At 32.4% G+C, this 25,877-nt stretch overlaps 2 protein-coding genes and 2 long non-coding RNA genes across 6 annotated transcripts in view; 2 read left to right on the forward strand and 2 right to left on the reverse strand.

Annotated features, from left to right (window-relative positions):
* The window catches only part of LOC105340291 (uncharacterized), a 754,579-nt gene that overhangs the window by 428,981 nt on the left and 299,721 nt on the right, over nucleotides 1-25,877 (forward strand). The window lies entirely within an intron of this gene.
* LOC105327281 (uncharacterized) overlaps nucleotides 1-25,877 on the forward strand; it is a 347,963-nt gene that overhangs the window by 119,052 nt on the left and 203,034 nt on the right. Inside the window, exons 1-3 of one of the 2 annotated variants that reach the window (XM_066069384.1) lie at nucleotides 8,088-8,328; nucleotides 10,458-10,619; nucleotides 21,126-21,315. In XM_066069384.1, coding sequence (XP_065925456.1) covers nucleotides 8,248-8,328; nucleotides 10,458-10,619; nucleotides 21,126-21,315 — 433 coding nt within the window. In that variant the 5' untranslated portion in view covers nucleotides 8,088-8,247. Of the gene's footprint in view, nucleotides 1-8,087; nucleotides 8,329-10,457; nucleotides 10,620-21,125; nucleotides 21,316-25,877 lie in introns of those variants that run through there. The other variant, XM_066069385.1, reaches the window with a different exon arrangement.
* LOC117686630 (uncharacterized) lies at nucleotides 1,311-7,673 on the reverse strand. The gene is made up of 3 exons (XR_010708734.1): nucleotides 5,149-7,673; nucleotides 4,775-4,919; nucleotides 1,311-2,518 (listed from the first exon to the last, which is right to left on the reverse strand). It is a non-coding gene; the product is annotated as an uncharacterized lncRNA (long non-coding RNA).
* Nucleotides 23,464-25,877, reverse strand: part of LOC105325267 (uncharacterized) — a 4,579-nt gene continuing 2,165 nt past the window's right edge. The window contains exons 3-5 of one of the 2 annotated variants that reach the window (XR_010708749.1): nucleotides 24,322-24,407; nucleotides 23,895-23,964; nucleotides 23,464-23,772 (exon numbers count right to left, since the gene is read on the reverse strand). This is a non-coding gene — a long non-coding RNA (uncharacterized lncRNA). The remainder of the gene's footprint in view (nucleotides 23,773-23,894; nucleotides 23,965-24,321; nucleotides 24,408-25,877) is intronic. The other variant, XR_010708748.1, reaches the window with a different exon arrangement.

The following is a 25,877-nucleotide window of genomic DNA, read 5'->3' on the forward strand; positions in this document are numbered from 1 at the left end:
TCTCAATCTCCTATGTACTGTTATTATAATATGTATGATGCTAATAACTAAATCAATATTGTTTAAACTAAAGTATGGAAAAAACCAATCAAGGTGATATGCATACGAAGTTCAACAATTTACACACAAAGGAAAACTTGTGAAATTCATTTGATCAACATAGGACATGCTTACCAGTCAACTGTTTTACCAATTTTGATCTGCTTTTCTTTGTGAATATGTATGCAGGAAATTACTTACTTTGAAAACGATATCTTTTTAGTTAAAAACAATGGGCTATATCAGAAACCAAATCATTAATTTATTGTATGAATAAAAAATATCCACCTCCTTTTATTTTATTAAATTGCCATCGTTTAAAATTGAACGCTAAAACTTAATTTCATCAACGTAAACTAAACGTAATGATAACAGTAGTGTTTAGGTCATAATCAATTTAACTTGAGTGACTACACAGAAGCGTTTATAAGCTAGAAGTTTTATACACCTGTTTCTATCCAAACTTTATTATCTTGCTTTTATCCCAACATTTGAATTTTGGTTAAGCAATAGGTGAACAGATTTTTTTTGTTTGTTTTTGTTTTTTTTTTGTTTCCACACATTTATTCAATCATATATATGCAACAAAACAGAAGGTAGTGGGCCTGCGCAGAGGCTTAGTACAACATACATTTTGGATTTTTTTTTTGTATTACAATTTTACAAGAAAAAAAGGAGGAAAATATTCATTTACAAGTAAATTTCCGCACATGAAATGTTTCATGCTAAGTATGTCATTAATACAGCAAAGATTTGAAGGAAAAAAAATAACCATGTTGTTACATTAAAAATATATAGATATCAAACATATATTTAGATGTGTACATAAGTATTTAGCAGGTTTATATACCAGTATATTTCTCTGTTAGATGCGTAGGGGGAATAACAGTATTAGTGTCCAAAGAATCCCCCTACCAGTTTTATAATTTAAAGGTCTGGTCACCTTTATAGTTATATTTTTCACAATGGCATTCATTTACAATTAAATTTTCAACTATACGCATAATATTTAGATTTGTACATAAATATAGCTAATACATGTAACAGCAAAATATTTTTCTGGTAGATATGTGTAGGGGAAATCAGTATAAGTGTCCAGAGACTCCCCCTACCAGTTAAATAATCAAAAGGTCAGGTCACCTTTAGACAAACATAATTTGAAATACAATTACAATTTTTCATTCAATCTATTAAGAATATCAAAATTAAACATAATAGAACACAATCCAAATCAAAAAGGGAAAATCAAAATTCCTTTTTTTTGACCCTGTTTTTCATATCTGCATCCATATACACCCTTTTTTGCCAAAAATAAGCCTTTATCAGTCAAAGTTCATGGAATTTTCCTGAATCATTGACATTTAAATGCATTACACAGGCATTTAAAATGAGTAACGTTCCTCTTATTCTTATAAAAACTTATGAAGCATCAGAGGAACGTTTCTCTTTCCCTAAACTAAAATCTCTACATTTCATCTGAGGAACGTTCCTCTTTTCACTTCAACAGAAATCTTCACAAAGAATATGAGGAACGTTCCTCTTTTCACTTCAACAGAAATCTTGACAAGTCATCTGAGGAACGTTCCTCTTTTCACTACAACTGAAATCTTCACGAGGAATCTTGAGGAACGTTCCTCTTTTCTCTTCAACTGAAACCTTTACATGGTACCTGAAGAATGTTCCAATTTCCTACATTTGAAAGTAAAAACAGCAATAAGCAAAATACCGGTAATCTTAAATTAAATAAGCATTTAAACATGTTATACTTTACGTTAATATTAAGGATGTTAACAAGTACTCAAGTACTTGGCTATCGCTCAGTCCTGATGATGATCAGCTAAAATATTTGGATTACATTACTCGATATAAAGTAAAAAAGAGTTTGAATTTTTAATATTTTATATCGCGGCATTTTTGGGTTACAATTCAAAATAACAGCTTTTTTTTTTTTTTTTTTTTTTTTACATTTTTGGTCGGTCTGTTCTGTCGGTGCCCCTTGTGTATTTTTTAAGCGGTAAATACATGTATATTAATTGGTGTCAAAAATTGATCTTGTATTGTAGATCAAACTATAACTAATTGTTTTCAATAAAAATACATAGGCATGTAATTAAGAATACCAATTTAATATTTCTTTTTATATTAAATATCAAGTTTAGTTTGTAATTGGATTAGATTGTTTATATAATTAAAAATTTAACTATATTAATAATTGTCTCAATGCATATGATTTTATAATTACTAAAAACATAAAGCTCGCATCCATCAAATTCAGGATGGAGTTCCCAAGTAGAGCTGCATTTTCCAGAAAGCACTTTCACTTAATTCGGTCTTTGATACATGGTTGACATGAATCAAGTTTTTTCTTCTGTTCTGTTTATCTTCTGTTCATACTGTGTGACTGGCTGGATGGCTTTTGAACTTTTCTGTGGCCTCATTGATTTCCTCCCAGGGGGGATGTCCAGATCTTGTATAGAATCTATGTATAATACATATTTGCATTAAAACTCATCATCGCTAAATAACGTCCTGTTATTTCATTTCATAATGAAGATCTGGTGGTAATGCTTATTTTTGTTAATAACACACAAATTCTCAAACATACATTTAGGTATTGACATTCTTTAAGAAGAAATACCCAGTATATTAAAGGTCACATAAGTTTTTCCCTGCTTAACTTGAAAGAGAGAGAGAAATTAGAGAGATGTAGCACAAGAGAGAGAGAGAGAGAGAGAGAGAGAGAGAGAGAGAGATTTGTACAACAAATATTTCTCTTCAGATATATATACCTATATACCTAAATACGTTTAAACATTTACAGAATCCAAGCAGGATACTTAAGCATGAATTTGATTTGAATCTACCAAACATCAATATACTCTTGAATTTCTGCTCTAATCTTAAAACACATTGGTATTATTGCATTATTTTTTTTGGATGGCGACAGATCTTAACACTTCACATCAAATCCCAAAGCTATTGTTATCGGGGTCGGTCATTCTTGTGAGTATGAGAATGGTTCACAGCTCTAAATTATTTGTTTTAAGCCAGACAGCTGAGCAGATGGAATTTGCATCACTTAAATAAAGCAGGAATTATTAACCACGTCAAACAAGAAAGCTGTATAATTCAGAATCTGTTCATCCTATCAATTTAATGTTGCAACAAGGGAATACTAGAATTCAGTAAATAAGCTTGATGAGCTTGGTCAAACTTATTTTTGTTTGAAATTTAGAAGCATAAATTATTCAGAATATTTGCTCATCATAAATTCTGACTTGTTATACTAAGGACTTTATGTTTGTTTCATCAAAATTCTCTTCAATTTTTTACATGCTCCCCAAAAAATGGGGGGGGGGGACTCCATGTTTTAAGAAAATTGTTTGCTGTGAGAAAAAGTAAGGGGGGGGGGGGTCCCCCCCCTTACATCCTGATGCTATGTGCCTGCTTAAAAGGGTTAATTTAAAAATATGGTGGTTTTTTTTAAAAAGAAAACACTGCAAATAAATGCATCTTGACTGATAGAAGAAGTGAGGATAAAAGGCAAAAATTTCTGAATGAAACAACATTCCCATGGATGATTTAGCATCCTTATTCCCAAATCACTTAATTTGCGGTAACTCCTACCCCCTACCCCCTTCCCCCCTCCCCCGACAAAAAATAATAAGATGAAGAAAACACCTAACATTTCTCCCCTAAAAGAAAAGCTAATTTCATGGAGGGATAGGACAAATCATCCAGTCATTCTGTAATTGAGTATTTATGTAGTATTTATTCCTTTTTAAGATATCAGTAATTCTCAGGCATGAATAACTTAATTATCATCAGTGCACTAGCTATAACTATATACCCACTATCCATCTGCGCGTGCAACCAGATAATCTAAAAAAATTGTAAAAATTAAAAGTCTACACCAAAGAAATTAATTGAAGAAATATATATATAATTTGATAGTTCTAATGTTTTCAGTTTAGAAGTAAAGTGGATATATTACAAGGAGAGGACATACATAGGCTATGTCTGTTGTCCAATCCTATTGAATTTTTTCAATAAAACATGTTTAAATAGATTAGAAGTAAAGTGAAAAAGTCTTAATGATACCCGTTATCTAGTATTTTTGTTCAACTTAAATGTGCATATAATTCATTTCAATATAATATAAACAGTCACCATGTTAAGTTTGTTCCTAAAACATCAATTTACCTGTCTTAAAGTTAAAATTCATAATATACGACTGGAATAGTGAAACGGATAAGTAATGAACTTAGGAAAAAGTTCTTTCCTAAGATATAACTTAGTCTTAAGTTTGCTTTGTGAAGTGAGCCCATGTGCACTCATTAGATTAATCCTTTCACATTTGTACAGGTTACAATTGTGTGATAATTCATTTCGGCAGATTAATCATATATTTAATATTTAACTTTTTCTTAAATAGAGCATGTTTATATTCCATATGACCTAATATCTGTTTATGATTTTCCTATTTACAAAGTCTGATTTGTAAGATCCAAAACTCACATCATGTAAATGGAGTTTATAGTGTTACTGAATTCATTTGTCCCAAGAGGGCCATTTTCCTAGCAATGGCGTTGATAAGCATTTGTAGGGGAAATTGATAACCTTTAAAATGAGAAGTGGCTAGCAGATTACGCTGTTTCAAAAGAGCCTTCTGGGAGTATTAGTCCCAGAAGGACAGCTATAGTGTGAGATTAATTTTAAATTAAGAATAACAAACCTTAATCTTCAAGCATCTTCCATCCCGATCAAGCTCTGTCCAAATTAATGCTCCCCATCCACTAGACCAGCAAACAATTCAAATGCAGTGATTTCAAATCAAAATCCACCAGGCAAAATATTTTGTCACTGCCAATCATCATTACCTATAACATTACATTGTATTATGATTATATTTTAATTTTGCACATCATTTTCAAAATTTGATGATTAAAAATAATTTGTTTAAATATCAGATAATCAAGAATTTTGTATCAATTTAATTTAAATGCTTTAGATTTGCAATTACTTTGATTGTAGTAAATTAGCAGAAGAGCAAAAGAAACTCAGTTATGACTATTTTAAACGTTTGGATATAATAAAAGTATTTATTACCTTGATGCATGCATCCTGCAAAGTTTGCAACTGCAATTTCCAAACAATATTTCTGTTCTGCTTCATAATTAAAGTACACACGCAGCGTTGATCTTAAATTAAATTTGCGACCACATTTTGCATCTGTTCCTAAAGCAGTGATCTGCTGTTGAAAGCTCTCAAATTTCACACAGTTACTATTATTAGCACACCCCGAACATCTTATCAGCATCCAGTTAGTGATTGACATCTGATAGAGGACCTTAGCATGTGCATGTAACAACAAGTTGTTACTCAGCTTGAAATGGCCGGGGGTGACATGAAGCAGAGGAATATGGGCTTTAGGTCATGACATTTCTATTGACCATGCATGCTGAGAAGTTATTTACAGAATATACTGGAGTATTTTGATATTAGATATTTTCTAGTTGATAAACATGAGGTACTCCAAGCAAGCCAAAAAGTGAGTTGGATTTTTTTTACCTAAAATATCCTACTTAATACCTGAGGTAGATTTGTAGATTTATCAAAACTACGAGTACACTATTGAATTATAGCTCGTGTATGTTGTGATTTTGTTAGGAAGGGGGTGGGGGTAATTGTTAGCTAGTGTAAGATATAATTTACATGTATATTAATATAATGATTGCATTTCATATGAGAACTGTAATTCAAATTTTACATCCTAATAATGTTTGTTACTATCATCCAGCTCAAAGAATTTGACAAATGCAAATTTCTGGTAACCTGATTGTTTTCTCAAAGCTTAGGTCCTGTCACACCAGATTGCATTCCCCCAGAGTTTCACGATACTGTTATATTTCTGGAATTGCTTTGGGTTTGCGGGGAAATTCAAAAACATTGTACAGTTGTATTTTAAATTTTTACAAGGTGAAAATGTGACAGTTGACCAAGGGATTTCTACTCAGCTCCTGCAGCGTGTAACTGCATTCCTACAAACAATCAGTCCTTATATTATTTAACCAACATCTTATTGTTGTTTCAGCGGCTTGACACAAAGTTTTTGATTTTATATTTAAAATTGTTAAATTATGAGCTGCAAATCCGCTATCATCAGGAGTAATTTTGCACACTTGTTAAACAAGTTATTTAATAAGTGACATGATTAGCATGTCTTCTAAATTTCAATTGAGCTTATTAGCTACAAGTGCAATAGGGGTTTTAGTGAAAATCATCCCTGCAATAATAATCACCGCAATGTATCATATCAATTAGCATCATGATAGATATTAAAAATAAAATCAGGATTTTCCAGTAAAATGTTGACAATCGCACATCTTTACAATTAATTTAAGCAAAACTTTTTTAAGTCCAATTGCACAGAAGACGAACAGACGAATAGTCGAACGGACAGACAAGGTGATTCTTATATACCCCCTAAACTTTGTTTGCGGGGGGGGGGTATAGAAACAATAAACTAAGGTCAGTCGCGGGTTTACAATTTTGCGTCCTCTGCACAGGGTATTGCACAATACTTAAAAGAAATAGTTTTAATGTCGTAAAACACAAATGCAGAGTAAAATGTTCAAATATTCAGGTTATCATGTAACGTTTTTATATTTTTAAAATTTACTTATCATAAAAATTATTTTTAGAAAAGTGAAACCTTAGAAAAATGTTCAGAAGTATTTTAATCATTTCGCCTCTTCTAGATCTTCAAAATCGATGTTATCCACCTCGAAGTCAAAGTCTTATGATGACGTCAGTTGAGACTCTGAGTCTCCTTAAGAATGATTAATTAGTTTACTTTTGGTTTGTCAAAATCGTTGTTTCAATTTGTCTTTTATTAGTTTTACAAAGAGGATTGTTGCTAGTCACATTTTGCGTAATAATTGAAATACTAAAAAAGGAAATGTTTTGAAGTCCGGATCCTCGGGTGAGAAGTAAACATTTTGTTAAATGAAATGAGGAACTTTCCTCGAATACATTTTTAAAGATTTCAATTCAAGGAAAAAGAGGAACGTTCCTCGGATGCTTTATACAGATTTCATGTAAAAAGTAAACAATCAACTTGTGAAAGATTGTACGTTCCTCAGATGCTTTATGTAGCTTTCAGATGAAGTGAAATGAGAAACGTTCCTAAGATACAGTGTAAAGATTTCAAGTCAGGAACGTTCCTCAGATGCTTTGTCAGGATTTCAGTTTATATAATGAAGTGAAAAGAGGAACGTTCCTCAGATGACTTGTCAAGATTTCTGTTGAAGTGAAAAGAGGAACGTTCCTCAGATGAATTGTCAGAATTTCTGTTGAAGTGAAAAGAGGAACGTTCCTCGGATTCTTTGTGAAGATTTCTGTTAAAGTGAAAAGAGGAACGTTCCTCAGATTCTTTGTGAAGATTTCTGTTGAAGTGAAAAGAGGAACGTTCCTCAGATGAAATGTAGAGATTTTAGTTTAGGTAAAGAGGAACGTTCCTCTGATGCTTCATAAGTTTTTATAAGAATAAGAGGAACGTTACTCATTATAAATGTCTGTGTAATACATTTAAATGTCAATGATGCAGGAAAATTCCATGAACTTTGGCTTGTAAAGGCTTATTTTTGGCAAAAAGGGGTGTAAATGAATGCAGATATGAAAAACAGGGTCAAAAAAAAGGAATTTTGATTTTCCCTTTTTGATTTGGATTGTGTTATAGGTGAAAAGATAAATCATTGTTATTATCAAAAAAATATTTAAATAAGAAAATTTATGCTTAAGCTAAATCGTGAACATGCACATACTATTTTAATGACACTACACCGCGCAAACTGGGTCACATATTTTATTCTACCCTGCCCATTTGAGAACAAGAAGTAGTTCCCCACTAGCTCCTTTCTAATTACAGTTTCATTGTTGCAGCAAATAAAAAAAAAATCGATTTATGTTACTGTACAGATTGAATAAAAGTTTGAAATACATCATCTACATATGAAATTTACTAATGTTTGTTTGAAATGCGCAAATAAAGGGCCGGGGTAAAGAGGTTCGGAACCGAAAGTGGTTTTTCCTAAGTAATTCAGTAATTCAGTGCCGTTTGTTGATTTAGATGGCCTTACTGGTTCCAGAAAAGTCGCACTAAGGTTATGTTTTTGGAGTAAATGCGTATGTGGTAAAACGCACACCATGGCGCTTTATGGACACATACGATTGTTGTCTGTTTTACTAGGAGCATTCCTTTCCTTTTGTCTCCCTCTATATGAGTGTGTAAGTATAAACATTTTCTTTACGTAAAGTGTTCAGAAAACTCAACAAAGACTAATGATAAAGGTGCATTAGTATGTTTGGCTTGATACTTTTATGTAATAGCGTGCACATGTCCCCTGTTTATTAGTAAGCCCGCGGGCTGACTATATTAAGTTACTGTGTTTTCATCAATATTCGTTGAACACCAATTTTCGTGGATTTCGTTATTAAGTTGATCCACGAAATGAAGTGTTCATTGAAGTGCAATATCTATTAACAGTTTGTATTGATAGGGTCATTGGCCACGAATTTACGTATCCTTGAAACTGTACGTGATTTTCATTTTATCCACGAAGCTGGGAGTCGTCTGCAGCCACTGTCCGGAGTCCGCGTATATCTTCCCAACTCTCTTAGTGAGATTGAAAAGTAAATATATTGGAAGTAGTTTGCCACCAGACCATGAAAATAAGCTAGAGAGCTGTGTCTACAAAATTACAACTTTAAGTAATAAGAAGGTGTGCATTCATACATTGCATGTACACCGCTACACGCTTAACTCCTCACCTATATGTATAGCCATAAAAATAAGGCTGCAAACTAGATGTGCACCCGCATATAATTGTTGTTCTGAAAACTATTTATCTAGTATTTTAATAGATTGTGTAGTCACGTTTACCCTAAAATTTAAATGCCGCTGGCTGACTTTATTAGTTTCTTAAAAAGCTAACATTGTAGTCCATAATCCTGCGTCGTTGCAGGTGATAAAATTAAAACACGCAGCAGCACATACATTGTACAGTTGAATGGTTTCCGACTTTTTCACCCCTGCGAATGTTATTGTCATTCAAATTTTAGAACACGTGGTTTTATTTGACCCTTTCAGTTTCGCAGTAAAAATCGTGCCTCGTGTTTATTTTATAGAATCCAGGTACTTGTCAAATATAAATTCTAGAAGTTTATTGATTTTACACTTTATTTTCATTAATTGGTGGATAAAATGTGTTCTAGAAATAAATGTGACAATACAAAAAATAGATTTTTTTTCTGCTGTTGCAACAATTAACATGCGTAGTAGAGATCCCCCCCCTAGGAATTAATTTTCGATCCGCGCCTGACCTAGTAATAACATCAATAGTGAAAGAGACTATAGTATTTTATGCAGAATGTTCCTTGAAAATGGCTCAATATACTAAGTTTTTATGCAAAACATTCACCCATTATTTTTTTAAAAACATAGTATTGCACACCACAAGCATCAAACATGGCTATGATTTTATTTTGCAACCCAATGTTTATATTTTCAACCACTCTACACGTGGTTTATGGAAACATACGTCACAGTGAACAACCACATATTATATAAATACAAGTTTATTAGAACAAATAAAACATAATTACAATTGTTGCCTAGCTCCCCACTGTCATTCATTCATACATTTTAAGGCTCTTTAACCGGTCTACACAGAGCGTATTAATACCAGCTAGCTTCAGGTTACACGCTTATATGCAAATGGCGTTGATATTAACTGGATATTGTTTACTAAGTATATATTATCGCAAAATTCATAAGATTCCAATCGTTTAAAACACAACTTCCCTCTAACGACAAATTATTGTTTTACTTTTCAATGATAACAATAGTGTTTAGGTCATAATTAATTTAACTGGAAGTTTTATACACCTGTTTCTATCCCAACTTTATTATCTTGCTTTTATCCCAACATTTGAATTTTGGTTAAGCAATAGACGAAAAGATATGTCATTGTTATTATCAAAAATATTTAAATAAGAAAATGTGTGCTTAAGCTAAATCGTGAACATACACATACTATATAAATGACATTACACCTTGCATACTAAATGACATTACACCGTGCAAACTGGGTCACATATTTTATTCTACCCTGCCCATTTGAGAACAAGAAGTAGTTCCCCACTAGCTCCTTTCTAATTACAGTTTCATTGTTGCAGCAAATAAAAAGAAAATCGATTTATGTTACTGTACAGATTGAATAAAAGTTTGAAATATATCATCTACATAGGAAATTTACTAATTTTTGTTTGAAATGCGCAAATAAAGGGCCGGGGTAAAGAGGTTCGAAACCGAAAGTGGTTTTTCCTAAGTAATTCAGTGCCGTTTGTTGATTTAGATGGCCTTAGTTACTGGTTCCAGAAAAGTCGCACTAAAGTTATGTTTTTGGAGTAAATGCGTATGTGGTAAAACGCACACCATGGCGCTTTATGGACACATACGATTGTTGTCTGTTTTACTAGGAGCATTCCTTTCCTTTTGTCTCCCTCTATATGAGTGTGTAAGTAAAAACATTTTCTTTACGTAAAGTGTTCAGAAAACTCAACAAAGACTTATGATAAAGGTGCATTAGTATGTTTGGCTTGATACTTTTATGTAATAGCGTGCACATGTCCCCTGTTTATTAGTCAGCCCGCGGGCTGACTATATTAAGTTACTGTGTTTTCATCAATATTCGTTGAACACCAATTTTCGTGGATTTCGTTATTAAGTTGATCCACGAAATGAAGTGTTCATTGAAGTGCAATATCTATTAACAGTTTGTATTGATAGGGTCATTGGCCACGAATTTACGTATCCTTGAAACTGTACGTGATTTTCATTTTATCCACGAAGCTGGGAGTCGTCTGCAGCCACTGTCCGGAGTCCGCGTATATCTTCCCAACTCTCTTAGTGAGATTGAAAAGTAAATATATTGGAAGTAGTTTGCCACCAGACCATGAAAATAAGCTAGAGAGCTGTGTCTACAAAATTACAACTTTAAGTAATAAGAAGGTGTGCATTCATACATTGCATGTACACCGCTACACGCCACCTACATGTTTCACCAATGAATTTTAAGTGTAAAGTTCCTATCGCGAATTTTCCGTGAAGTTGCGGTTAGCCCGGTAGCATGCCAATCGGCTTTCTACTAAAAATACTACCCAACTTTCACGAACGTATCTTGAATTTGATTTGTTGTAAAATGTAAATTGTAATATAAGAGTTCTTAAAATCCATATGGTGAATTCAGGGGAAAGCTCAAGTCGTTACACTCGCTCAAGTTTACGCTGAATAAAAACTCCAAAACGAAACAAAAGTTCAACAAGTTGTATTAAAGTTGATGAAATAACGGTACGTACATGGTATTCCAATGAAAACCAATTCTCGGAGTTCCGAGATAACAACTTAATAACGTGCGGAGATTCCAGCACGGACAGTCCGATATAATTCTGTGCACAAAATCAACACTAACGTGCGGAAATCCAGCACAGCTAGCCCGATCGATATCACACACACTCCACTAACGTGCGGGGTTCCAGCACAGTTAGCCCAACATAACACTCTATGCTAACGTGCGGGGTTCCAGCACAGTTAGCCCAACCGTTCTCTTCCCGATCTTAAAACATTCTGTTACAATTATTTTTTTTGAACAGGCATTTCTTTTTTATGACAAAGGGATAGTAATAGCATGCCAGAAAAGTAAACATTCACACATATAGCTGTTACGATAATTTCACACTTCTATTGTCCAACAATTATTCAATTTGCCTGGAGATTAACTTAAGACGATATCAAAGACTAGTGTCAAGAGGATTAACATTTTTGTCAAATGAAAGCATCTCCGTTTGTTTGGTTATTTCCTCTTTTTTTTTGTTACAAACTCAATTGCGTAATTAATCTGAGAGAAAAAAAACCTTAAGTTATTATAGCAGCTTGCAAATTTTAAATTGATAACCTGTTACATTAAAAGTTTAAAATCGAAGATTTCTAAACTTATCTATAACAATCTCTCTCACAGTAGCCATAAAAATAAGGCTTCAAACTAGATGTGCACCCGCATGTAGTTGTTGTTCTGAAAACTATTTATCTAGTATTTTAATAGATTGTGTAGTCACGTTTACCCTAAAATTTAAATGCCGCTGGCTGACTTTATTAGTTTCTTAAAAAGCTAACATTGTAGTCCATAATCCTGCGTCGTTGCAGGTGATAAAATTAAAACACGCAGCAGCACATACATTGTACAGTTGAATGGTTTCCGACTTTTTCACCCCTGCGAATGTTATTGTCATTCAAATTTTAGAACACGTGGTTTTATTTGACCCTTTCAGTTTCGCAGTAAAAATCGTGCCTCGTGTTTATTTTATAGAATCCAGGTACTTGTTGTCAAATATAAATTCTAGAAGTATATTGATTTTACACTTTATTTTCATTAATTGGTGGATAAAATGTGTTCTAGAAATAAATGTGACAATACAAAAAATAGTTTTTTTTTCTGCTGTTGCAACAATTAACATGCGTAGTAGAGATCCCCCCTAGGAATTAATTTTCGATCCGCGCCTGACCTAGTAATAACATCAATAGTGAAAGAGACTATAGTATTTTATGCAGAATGTTCCTTGAAAATGGCTCAATATACTAAGTTTTTATGCAAAACATTCACCCATTATTTTTTTAAAAACATAGTATTGCACACCACAAGCATCAAACATGGCTATGATTTTATTTTGCAACCCAATGTTTATATTTTCAACCACTCTACACGTGGTTTATGGAAACATACGTCACAGTGAACAACCACATATTATATATATATACAAGTTTATTTGAACAAATAAAACATAATTACAATGGTTGCCTAGCTCCCCACTGTCATTCATTCCCCTCGCACACACCTCTAATACAGCTTAACCAATGAACAAAAGCGATACGTCACACTTGTTGTGCATATGACGTATCGCTGATAAATTTACACATGAGGTTGCTCACGTGACTCATATTGAACACGAACGGTAACTCTGTTCTGAATATCATCGCTAAATTTAAATAACCGCTATAGATGGTGAAATAAGACATACATCTTAAAAGATTTTGATGTTTTTACATAAACCAAAGTAGGAGATAAAATGAAAATTGACCAGTACTTACGTATTTTGAGAATATTATCCAAACACTTACACTTCCGCTCGAAATTTCACAGGAACTGAACAAATCTCGGTGAAGTATCATGAACTTTCATTCGAGCACATCTGTATTTATTACATACTTAGCAACGATAAAGAAAACATTCCGAAAACATTTGCAGGGGTGTATTTGGAATCTAATTTACAATTACTCTCGAGACAAAGCCCAGGGAAATAGTTGTTGTCTCGTGGGACATTACCTTGCTATTGTTCGAATAATCGAGTAAATATTTTTCATTTTAATTGACGAAATATAACATTTTGTGAACTTTGGATGATGTAAATTATGGCCAAATTGACAAAAATAGATTTTGTAATTCTAGTTAATTTTAAACTCACAAGATAAAACAATCATAAAGAATATATATCATTATATGTGATGGGTTTATGGTGGCATATTCCTGCCATCATGCAATTTTCCAATCTTTATGTCGTCGATATACTATATATAAGTTATGTCGACTTGTTACTTATCAACGTGTCAAACAAATTTAAATAAAAAAGTGTACATGCATAATTTCTGCCATCTTACCAGTATCATATTTTTCTGATATAAAGATTTGACAAATCAACATCAAAAATCAAAAAATCGATTTATCAGATGATTTTGTATTTTTGTTGAAATCATATATGCCGACAAGTCAGATGAAATAATACTGAAAAAATATGAGTCGTTAATTAACTTGTCAGATTTTAATGTTATCTTGTCAGATAATTGTGTCAACTTGTCATATTTTTGTTAACTTGTCTCTTATTCACGTGATTTTACAATTCGTTATGCTTGCCAATAACACAACAAGAAAAACAATGCCTTTTTAATCACTTAAAACTGCACAGCTTCAGATTTAAATTCAGGATTTAAAAATCTGAAGCAAAAACAAAAAATCGAAAGGTGGTCATTGTTGTCAACTCTACAACAAATTGTGAAAAAAAGGTCGAAGCTTGCTTATTTAAGTTGTAAATTTGTCTAAATATAGAGTGCCCTATTCTTTTATTAAATTGGTCTCAGTTGGGATGATATATATTTTCCCGTCTCTTCAGGTACAGTGAAGTTATATTTTCATTGAAAAATATATGTTTATTTTTTATTCTATACAATTAATTTTTTGGACTTCTATCCTATTTCCAGCAAAAATGTAATTTAAATTAGAACTGAAAAAATTAACATGGGTCTAGTAAAGAGATGTCTGTCACATTAAACATTCAACACACAACAAAAAGGTTGTTTTGAATTGACATTTTTAAAAATAAAAATATAACGTCGATGTGCCTCCATAGACAAAGGAGTTCTAAGTATAGACTGGATTATTTTTGTTCTAAAATTAAAATAGATCTGGTGCCGACAAATAAAATAGGGCACAAAATTTTGTGACTAAGTTTTGTGCAATATTCTTTATCCTTTATCTCAACAAATCGTTGTAGAGAGGACACAAAGTAAGCTCTTTCATACTTTTTCAGAATTTCAAATCTTCAAAATAAGTATGCACCTTCTCATTTCTACGCTGTTCTATGTGATTAAAAACGCATTGCTTTGTTCTTGTATGCGTAATTGTAAAACATCATATTTCTTTTGAGCTCGCCTGATCAAAATTTGTTCTTTGACTGTCGTTGGCGTTGGCGTCGTTGTCGTAACCTTTTCACATTTTCATCATCTCCAGAATCGCTGAGCCAATTTCAATCCACTCGGCACAAAGAATCATTGGGTTAAGGGGATTTTTTTTTTCTCAAATAAATAACAATGCCCTCTATGAAATGAAGATGAAAATTTTGGGAAGTGTCCTCAGGTTGTGTAAAAACAAGTTTGTTGAAATCATGGCCCTGGGAGGTAAGGTGTAGCAACAATTGGAGGATGAATTTTTACATAGGATTATATAAAAAAAATGTTTTAAATATTCTTCTCTTAAACGTTTTGACCAGTAAAGCTGAAATTTGTTTGGGAACATCCTTATGTTGTGTAGATTTAAGTTTGTTTAAATTATAATCCCCGTAGGTAGGATTAGACAACAATGAATAATTGAAATTTTACAAAGAATTATATAGAGAAAATGTTTTAAAAAATTCTTCTCATAAACCACATCGTCAAAAGCTGAAACTTGTTTGGAAATATCCTCAGGTAGAGTAAATTCAAGTTTGTTCATAAAATGGTCCCTAGGGGTAGGATGGGGCTACATCGGGGGTATTAATTTTTACACAGGAATTCATAGAAAAAAAAATGTTAAAAAATCTTCCGCATAAAAACCATTTGACCAGAAAAGCTGAAACTTGTTTGAAAACATCCTCATGTAATGTACATTCAAGTTTGTTCAAATCATATTACCGGGAATGTGATTGGTCCACATCGGGCATAAATTTTTACACAGGAATATATAGAGAAAACAACCTCATGTAGTCAAATCAAATCATAATCCCTGAGGGAAGGATCGGGCCACATCGGGGGGATGAATATTTCCACAGGAATATATATATAAATGTTTAAAAATCTTCTTATTAAAAAACTGTTAGACCCTAAAAGCAGAAACTTTTGGGAAGCGTCCCCAGATAGTGTAGAGATGGGACCACAATAATGGGGTTAAATTTTACAAATGCTTATATAGAGAAAATGTTTAAAAATAAAAATCAACTTTGCGAAAAAAAACACGAAAAAAAAATAATTCTCAGGTAGAGTAGATTAAAGTTTGTCCAAATTATGTTGTTCAAATTATAAACCCCGAAAAATGGATGGCGCCATTAGGGGATTAGGGGATGAATATTTACTCAGATTTATATTTCCAAGAAAAAATCTTGAAAAATCTTCTCAAAAACCATTTTGTCAAAAAAGCTGGGACCCATGTAGAAGCAACCTCATGTAGTGTAGAATCAAGTTGTTTCAAATCATCCCCGGGTGTAGAGTGGGTAGGGTAGGGCCACAATGGAAAGGGGTGAATTTTAACATAAGATTAAAAGAGGAAACATATTTTAAAAGCTTATTCATAAAGAGACTTGGACATGATCTGAGATCAAATTTTTTTTTTCTATTTTTTTGTATTAAATGGTTTACCGGTACATTTTAAATGATTGACCATCATATTGAATGTTAAAGTCAAGTTACAAGCGAGATACAGAGGTAAGAATTGGTTGTTATGTAAATAAAGCTCGAGTCTTATAGTTGTTTACAAAATATGTAATGTAGAGATTTACCATTTCTTAGACAAAATGACATGTAAAAAACAATTTAAACTAACTCAATATCTTTATAAATACTAGTATCAACAAAAGAAAGATACATTTGATTGAAACTTACACCAATACAACACATATGTAAAAAATGACAATATTCGAGCTTTGTTTACAAAACAAAGAATTATGAAATCTCTTTCTTGCTTATAACTTGATATTTAACTTTCAAATTTTGACATAGCATTAAAAACTTCTATATTTTTCAGTATAAACATTGAAAATGAAAAAAATAAAACTTGAAAATTTTTAGTTAAATCGTGTCCAAGTCCCTTTAAAATCAGTCGTCCAAGAAAGCTGTAACTTGTGTGGGGGTGGGGGGAGGAGGGTGGTTCGAATTTTTAGATAGGAATGTATATTAGAGAAAAACCTTTAAAAATCATCTGAAAAAGCATTCAGCCCAAAAAGCTGAAACTTGTGTGAGAGCACAAGTTTGATCAAATCACTGTTCCCCGAAGAAAGATGGGGCCACTAAAGGGGTGGAGATTAAATACATGTAGGAATAGAGAATGATCGTCTTTCAAATACTGAGAAAAACCCAAAAGGAGTGTGGTTTTAACATAAAAATATGTGGTACATGTAAAAACAGGAAAATTTTAAAATTTTTTGAGCAAGATCTCTTCTACTAAATTGTCAAGTCATTTTGAATTATATATTGCAATGCTGATTTGATCAGAATTATGGCTGCTGTTGCTCAGGTGAGTGATGTGATCCCTTGGCCTCTTGTTTATCTTTTGATAGCAGTTTTGGTCAGTTTTGGGCAGAATCAAGCCAGTTCAAGAAATGTTTACATTTTGATACTCATCTGTTTAAGATGGCCACAAATCCTTCTAAACCTTTCATAATGTTACTCGTTTGTAACACGCATGTCACGAGATATCCATTTCGGTATGCGTGTTTGATATTAAAAAGTTTGAATATATCTTTGATTGTTATTTACAACAGAGAAAATATAACCATACTACATAACAATTTACACTGGAATAGAGGAAAAAGTAAACATTCAAAATCATACATTATTTATGAATAACCTTGGAATTATTCGTTGAGTTTTATGAGGTGATAATTTTGGTCGGGAGTGAGCAAACCCATAAAGGCTTTATTTTCAGACTTCTTTGAGAGATCTGATCAACTTATCTATACTACTATATTAAAATAATAGACTCGAATTTTTGGGCTTTAATACCGAGAAATCGGAAGAGTACTGTCTTTTGTTTTATATATTTTAAACATTAATGGTACTTAAAGATTACCAGTTTGTTTTTATTTTTTATCAATCAAGCTTCGCTAATTACATGTAATAATCAAGAAAAATTCCTCGGAAATCATGTGGATTTTTTGGATTTTACAATCTTGCGCATGCGCATTACATTCACGCTAAATCATGGTCTCTTTAGTTTTATGTTACCACAATATCACATTTGCATGGAAAAACTCATAAATGATATTACAAATACGTGTAAATTTTCATTGAAAATTTGTCATATATTCTATTCATCAAAGGGAATACGGGAGAAAAGTTTAGCTATAACTCAGTTCATTGAATATGAAAAATCCAAAGAATTCCGAATGACAAAACGGTGTGTAAATTCGAAGCGAGTAAAATAAACGTTGGTGGAAAAGTGTTGAATTCTTCATTAATATGAATTAAATTTTTAGATAAAAGGTATTTACAGCCTCAAAATGGTTTGTTTTGAATAATTTGACTGTTATTTTCAATGCAGCTTCATTAATTTTTCTCCAAAATCCTTTCGAAGCGATTCTACAATTTTCAGCTCTATTATGGGTACGGGTATATGGGAGGTATTTTAAATGTGGTGAAGGCATGTCCCGAGACACAGTAAATGTTAGATTATTCTAACTAAGCAGAGTGAAGTGACATTAATAGCGTTTTTGTAGGCTTAAAGCCTGGTTATGTAAATGTCAACAGTATGGTGTATCAGGGACCTATATACTAAGACGTTAGTATATACGTCCCTGGGTGTATCGATGTAGGCTATCTATTTCTTAAATCTCCAATATAATATACAATGTCAACCTGTGCACGCACGGGTCAAAGTATAGTAAGTTATATAATTGAATACAATATTGACATTTTTACGTTATTTATATTTTGTATAATTATGCGCCCCATCATTACGCAATTTGCCTAATACTGAAATGTATTGGACAACGTGTAACAAATTTAATTGAGTGTTATCAGAGACAGGGACACAGGAATATGTTAGCATTATAATATTAAGTATTGTAGATATACATGACTATAAATTTCATTAACCGTCATTCACTTTTAAGTTTTTCCTCAATTAGTGAGATTTTGCGATGAAGTAATTTCATGTAATATGCAAACGAGTATTGTCAAATTTCCTTAAACCTAGTCAAATTTTCAAAAACGACCAACGGATGATGTTTGACACAAATATGGAGTTGTTCTGGCGACAGTCTGCAACTCATCAGTCTTGGCCGATATAAACCTTTCTTCAGCGGTCGACCAATTTTGTGTCCGTCTTGCCAAGTTCTAATTTTTTTTCTGCGTCGATGCCCGATTTCATTGAGATGAAACAGTCGTTAAATAGTCAGTCAAGCAACTCTCGATCAACGTCCCATCATCAGCATAGAGATTTAATGTCTGTCGTCGGTCGATTGACTTAATTATATGCATTCGGATTTTTTTTAAATGTCGGCGGGAAACACCGATTGACGAAAGAAAATCCACCGAGGGTCGACTGGTCTTTTGGACAAGTTTGACAAATCGGCTGATGGACGATCGACCGGATACGACGATACGAGGAAAATTTGTTCGCCCGACCATCAGCTAAAATGTAACACAAGCATTAACGATGACATTTTCTCAGAATGAAAAAAATAATACTGATGATATTGACAAAAACAATCTATTGCTGACCTTTACTTGTAGTGATATTTTGCACTTTCAAAACAGAAGGTTAATTATCTACTCTTTTACTTAATGACAAATGAATATTTTTAAAAATTCAAGGAAAATCCCTCAAATTTTACACTACGATTGAATTTTTTTTAATTGTGAAAATATAACAAATGAATAAACTCATTAAAGAATGTAAAAACAATTTATGAATATCAGTGTAGTTAAATAAATACAAAGTATACAGTTTTCAAAAACAATTTTCAAGAATACTCTGGCCAGAATTTTCTTAAAATTCTACTAGTATTTGTTTTCAAATACCAAGTGAAGTTTTTTTTTATTCAATTAAACAAAAATCTCAAAGATGATATAACACATATATAGTATTATACTGATTACATTTACCTTATTCTGCTGGAATGAAATTTAAATTAGTCCGAAGTTCTATGTTTTGCCATAACCCTATTTTTGTTTGAGCCTATTTTCAAATTCTAGCAAAAATATCCAATGTTATGTCATTATAATTTATTTTATAATTATGTTTTGTGCTAAGGACAAATTTTACTAATGACGTTGAACTTTACGTTGAATAACACATCATCACACAATGGCTGACCGCTGATTGAAACGACATTTCGTTTTATTAAAAGGATTTCATGGACTAAAACATGTAACTAACTCCATAGCCGAGTGGACAAAGTGTCAGACTTGTGATCCGTACATCCCGAGTTCGATTCCCGCAGAACCTTTTGTTGTTACTTACTGGAATATTTTTTTTAGATATTCATTTTTTATCCTCAAACTGCAAATTTTTCGCTTATTTGACATTTGTACAGTTTATGTATCAATATATCTTTATTATCAAAATTTTTTCCTGTTAATTTGAATGACTTTTTCCTGGTGTGTTATTCCACCTTAATCCTTAATCAAGCCAGATCGAAATTCACCGTCAGTGGGTCTAAAAATTATAAATTATCAATGATATCAATCTTTACAAAGCTAGTTATATATTATAACAAAACAAGATGTGACAGTTTCATCCTCATTTTGCTTAAAATTATCAAAATCATGATCGATTTTATTCAAGTCATCGCATAAAAGGTATCACATCGGTAATTGCTTTTACTATACAACATTTAGAGGGAAACAATTCTTAAAAATAAGTTTGTATTTCTCTTGACAAAATATTCGGAGGAAATGTTATGTGTTCCCTATCTCATTATTTGACACCGAAAATGGCACACGATACGTCATGTTTTCAAAATATCTAGCTCCAACCGGTCTACCGTCAAAACCACGTGTTTTCCGTTCGTATGTAAACCGACTGTACACTCCCCAGAAAGCTGCTTGCTGTATGAGCCTTGAAAAAAGTAGTCCATATAAAAGATGACCCATATTATACCTTGAAAAAGGGGCCGTTAAAATATGTTATGGGTATATGTATCACCCATTTTGAATTAAGTTATAAAACATAATGCAGCATCTTTTTAAAGAGGTGGAATGAAAAGCATAATCATTTACGTGTAAAAAATTTAAAGGTCACTTTTGATTAATTTTATTTCTTCAAAAAGGAAAAAATTGTCTTTGAATAAATACACCTTTAGCACATAGAATGTCATGTAAACAAGTAATATAACAGTTAGTCTGTTAATATATGAAGCTAATGCTACGTACCTTTTATAATGTAAAATATTAGATAACATTTAGTATATAAATAGTGAATACAATGGACATATATTTATTCCAGAAAGAGCTGGATGGCTACAAGTTTCCAGTATATTCAACAGAATTATGCCCCAGAAATCAGACAGAGTGGAACGAGAGGTCGTCTGCCATCAACTGTACCAAGGACAATGGATACTTGTGTTTCCCGAATGAAAAGTTCACCCAGCTGCTGGAGTTCTGTTATAGAACTCGTTTCATATGGATACAGGAAGGTATCCATCATTTTCAACTAAATGATAAAACTGCTTGATTGTTATTGGTGGCTGGTCATGTTATGAGTAGTTGTTCGTTACTGTGGAGCTAGTTTGCACCTCTAGTTTAACCCAACACTTTGTCTACGCAACACAGCTTTACACACACACACACACACACACACACACACACATACTCGTAAAGACATGAAACTCACTACACATGACTTTTCACCAGAAAGTCACAACACTATTTTCTAAGGGTCGTGAAGAAAAAATTTGAGCAAATTTATAAAAGACTGTCTACTCTTATTAGCCTAGGGGGCTGATAATTCGTAAATTCATTATATTAAAAATTTGGGTTTTCCCCTGAACTTCACTACATCAGACCACGTGACCCACCAGTTAGACACACATGATTCTCACTACATTGTCAGGTTTGAAATACACACATGAAACTGACTACTTACATTAATTTTACTTATTTATCCCATCTTCTCATTATCAAATGATTTGATACACCATACATTCTTTGTACAGTTTCTAAAGAATTATAGCACACAAGTTTTGTGATTTATAGTGGATTTTAAATAACGTATGTGGCAACAAACTTTGAGAAAAGTACACACTTAAAAAAAATAAAACGCGTTAAACTTAGGACTAAGCTAACGCAGTTTGAAAAAAAAAATTCAAAGTGCGTTATGATGGAACTTCAACATTTTTTATTATCGAAACACTTTGCGCACTTAAAAAAAAAAATGTTTAAATAGAAAAATCTGGAATTGAATTTTTTATTTGCTGATTGTATGATGAATTGTTAACACTAGTAAATCTCATTAACCGTCTTTGAGAACGGGGGTGGGTGTGGGTTAACCAATCATACAGGTCAATTACCAGTGCATCATTTACTAGTAATTGATTTCAGGAAGAAGGTTGCCTACCCCTTATCTTTCTATCCAAAACGTATGATATTCAGCAACTTGAAGTAAACGTTTCTGACATAGCCCAATGTATCAGATAAGAAGTACATTAATTTTGCTGCATAGACAAAAAAGGAAAAAGGCAATTTCTACGCGATGCAGTTTATGTCATATTTGGATAATTTAAAACTCCTGATTTGTTCTTGTGTAAATTGTCAAACTACGTAAGCTTATGAGAGAAAAAATTCGAATCGAGAAACTGTTTATAAAGTAAGCTGAGAATGCATTGGATTCTTTTTTTTTTAAATATATCCCATTGAGCTAAACAATATCAAACCAAGGTTAAAACAATCAGTTATTGTATGTCAATAAAAGTATCAATTATTTGGACCAAATCCTGAACAGTTTTTTATAATATCGACGATATCAACGCACTTTGAAAAAAAAAATAAAAGCGCGTTTAACTGGTTCCAAAATTACTAGTAACACACTTTGAATTTTTTTCAAAGTTCGAAATATTTCAAAGTGCATGTAACAAACCTATAAATCTTTGGATAAACCCAATTATTTGTTTTTCAATTATTTTTTTGATTTCTGAATAGCTAAAACCGAATGTTGTTATTAGAACAACTAATGGACCGTGGCAGTTTAGTTATTGAAAGAGAAAAACTATCACAGGCCCCTTCTACCTACATGTACATGTATATCACACGCATATACAAGCATCCATCATCTTTCATTTTCAGCCAAAGCTGTATGGCTATTTAAAGACAGAATAACGGCACAACTTCTGAGTAGAGCACTAGTTTTAATGGTGAAATTACAGATTATGATATAAAAATTCATGCAATTATTCACACCAAAATGCTCAATCACATTGATTATTTCTACATAATATTGCAAGGCATATACAAAAACAAGATCATGCATTAGCTAAGCTTATTTCATGCTAAGATCTAGATGGAGGTCAGGGGGTCTGAACCTGCCCCCCTTGCAAAATTAAAATTTCTTTAAATTGCATTATAAAATTACCAAAAATATGCCTCGGACCCTCCCCCCCCCCCCCCCCGACAAACTCAAATAACCGTCTGACCCCCCTGGAATTCTTTTTGGATCCGCGCATGTATTTTTTGACGTAGTGATGTTGATACATTGATTAAAATTGAATATCAATGATTATGAAAGTAATCAAGACATTACATTATACTCTGACTTTTTATTGAGTATTACTAAAACATTTAAATATTAATACGAACAAGGCAATATGATCGTTAAGGAACATTAAAACAGCAAAATATGTACATTGTATAACCCAACTTTCAATGCTACTGAATTTACACGTACATGTACACGTAAAAAGTGTATTAATTCTCTCATATCTTCATTTTTGGGAGAATACATGAAAACCACACGATCAATAAAAATTGTACCAGAGTTTCATTATCATTTCTAAACCAGTATTGATTAAAGCAATATTCATGGCGTAGATTTTTTTCCGTTGACACTATTGGTCCTCAATCGTCTGTCTAGGAAGTTAACCTATGTCTGAACACTGGTGCTGCAACACAAAAATACTTGTCAAAATATAAATTCTGAGAATGTGTTTCATCTCTGTAAAGCAAGACTTTTAAATGTACTTTTTTCAGATTTTATGCAATACTAAAAGGTATTACTACTCACTCTCTCTCTCTGTCTCTCTGTATCTCTGTCTCCCTCTCTCTCTCTCTCTGTCTCTCTCTCTCTCTCATAACTATCAATGAAAAACACATGTAGAGGCATTAAGTTAAAAATTCACTTTACACTTTAAATTCACACACTATCTCCCTCTTTATCTATTTTAACTTTTCCCTATCTCTCAATTTTTTTTTAATGTCATATCTCAGTTTCATGCTGTTATCCCTTTTTTACACACATCTAGTGACATTCAGGAAAAGTGTATCAATGATGAATCAACTTCATATTGATGAAAACTAAAAGCAGTTTTCTCTGTATTCTCTTTCTCTTTTTTTTTTATTTCTCCCCTCTCTCTTCATCTCCCTTTATTTCTCTCTCTCTCTCTCTCATGCTTATTTCTTTTTAAGAAATAACATTTAATTTATACATTTACCTTAATATGTATAATCTTAGACAATGGCTTTTCCATGTGAGACAAACACTTTTCTCAGGAAACCTCATTTAGCTTGGATATTTTTCCTGAAAGCATAAGACAACAATAAACATAAAAAAATCATTTTGTTTACTTTGTTTTACTCTTTATAAAAAAAGGTTATGTTTTGTTATACAAGGAAGTTTTTAGAAATGTATAATTGACCTTTATAAAAGTGTTCAAATATTGCTGCTGTTGTTATGTTCTACATGAGATCTCTCTCTCTCTCTTTCTCTCTCTCTCTCTCTCTCTCTCTCTCTCTCATTTGAACACATTTCTTTTATAAGTCCTCTCACTCCCTCTCTACCTTCTGCAAAATGTCTTTGTCTCTAACTTTGTTTCAATTTCACTGACTCTCTCTCTCTCTCTCTCTCTCTCTCTCTCTCTCTCTCTCTCTCTAATTGCCATCACATTTAGTTATTTACACACATGTAGTGACATTCAGGTAAAGTATCTCAATAGAACAAAAATCCCTTGATTTAAACAAAATGTTTTAATAAGTCCTCTAACTTCCTCTCTCTCTCTTCCACTTTAAAGCTATACACGCTATAATTTGCGTCAATTTTGAATGACAGTGAAAACGCATGTGTTTGTCTACTTATAAAAGTTATCCTTAATCTGTAAATTACAAGGGTGAATTCCATCTCGTTACAAAGATATAGATTTTTAATTGTTTCTTTTCCTGCCAGGAAAATATACCTTTTCATGAATATTGATGAAGGAAGAGCAAACCGACCTGATTGCGCATGTCCGCGGAGAACTAGATGGTCGTTATTGTTTGCCTAATTAAATATCCAACTTGATTTTTAATATGCTTAACAGTTGTTAAATTGAAATACATACATGTATAATGAGTAAAATACGCTTGTCATTTACGATACCCTTACTTCTGCATTAACACTTATAGGATCTATAAATAGCACATAGGGGAAAAACACAGGTCTACGTCATTTTTTTAAAGGAAGTATTCATATCTACTCACAGGCTTGTATTTTTTTTCTTTTGTTTGTACTCGTATATCGGACAAATTTATGCTTTACTGAAAATATCCTTTCCTTTGTGAAACTATCACAATTATGAAGATGTTGACCCTTCACCAGTTTTGGTATGATAGGCTAAATTTAGCTGTCGATATCACGTGATAGATTGATATTCACGAGGAGGCATTACTTTCCTGGCAGGAAAATAAATATTTTTTATTGTTTATTATTTGATATATTTGTTACGTGATCGAATTGAGCATTATAATTAACAGAATAAAGGTAACTTTTATTAGTAATCAAACACATACATTTTCCCCTTTATTCAAAATTGACGCAAATTATAGCGTGTATAGCTTTAATTTCTTTATCTTTAACTTATTTTCTATCAACTTCTTTCTCTCTTTTAAATGAACATTACTTTTCATTATTTACACACACATAGTGAAATTCAGGTAAGTATCTCAATAAATAAAAAAGAAATTACCTCCTTTGAAGAAAAAGCTGTAAAAAGGCCTCTCACTTCCTCTCTCCCTT

The sequence above is a fragment of the Magallana gigas genome, chromosome 8 (genome assembly GCF_963853765.1).
Source record: "Magallana gigas chromosome 8, xbMagGiga1.1, whole genome shotgun sequence".
Lineage (NCBI taxonomy): Eukaryota > Metazoa > Mollusca > Bivalvia > Ostreida > Ostreidae > Magallana > Magallana gigas.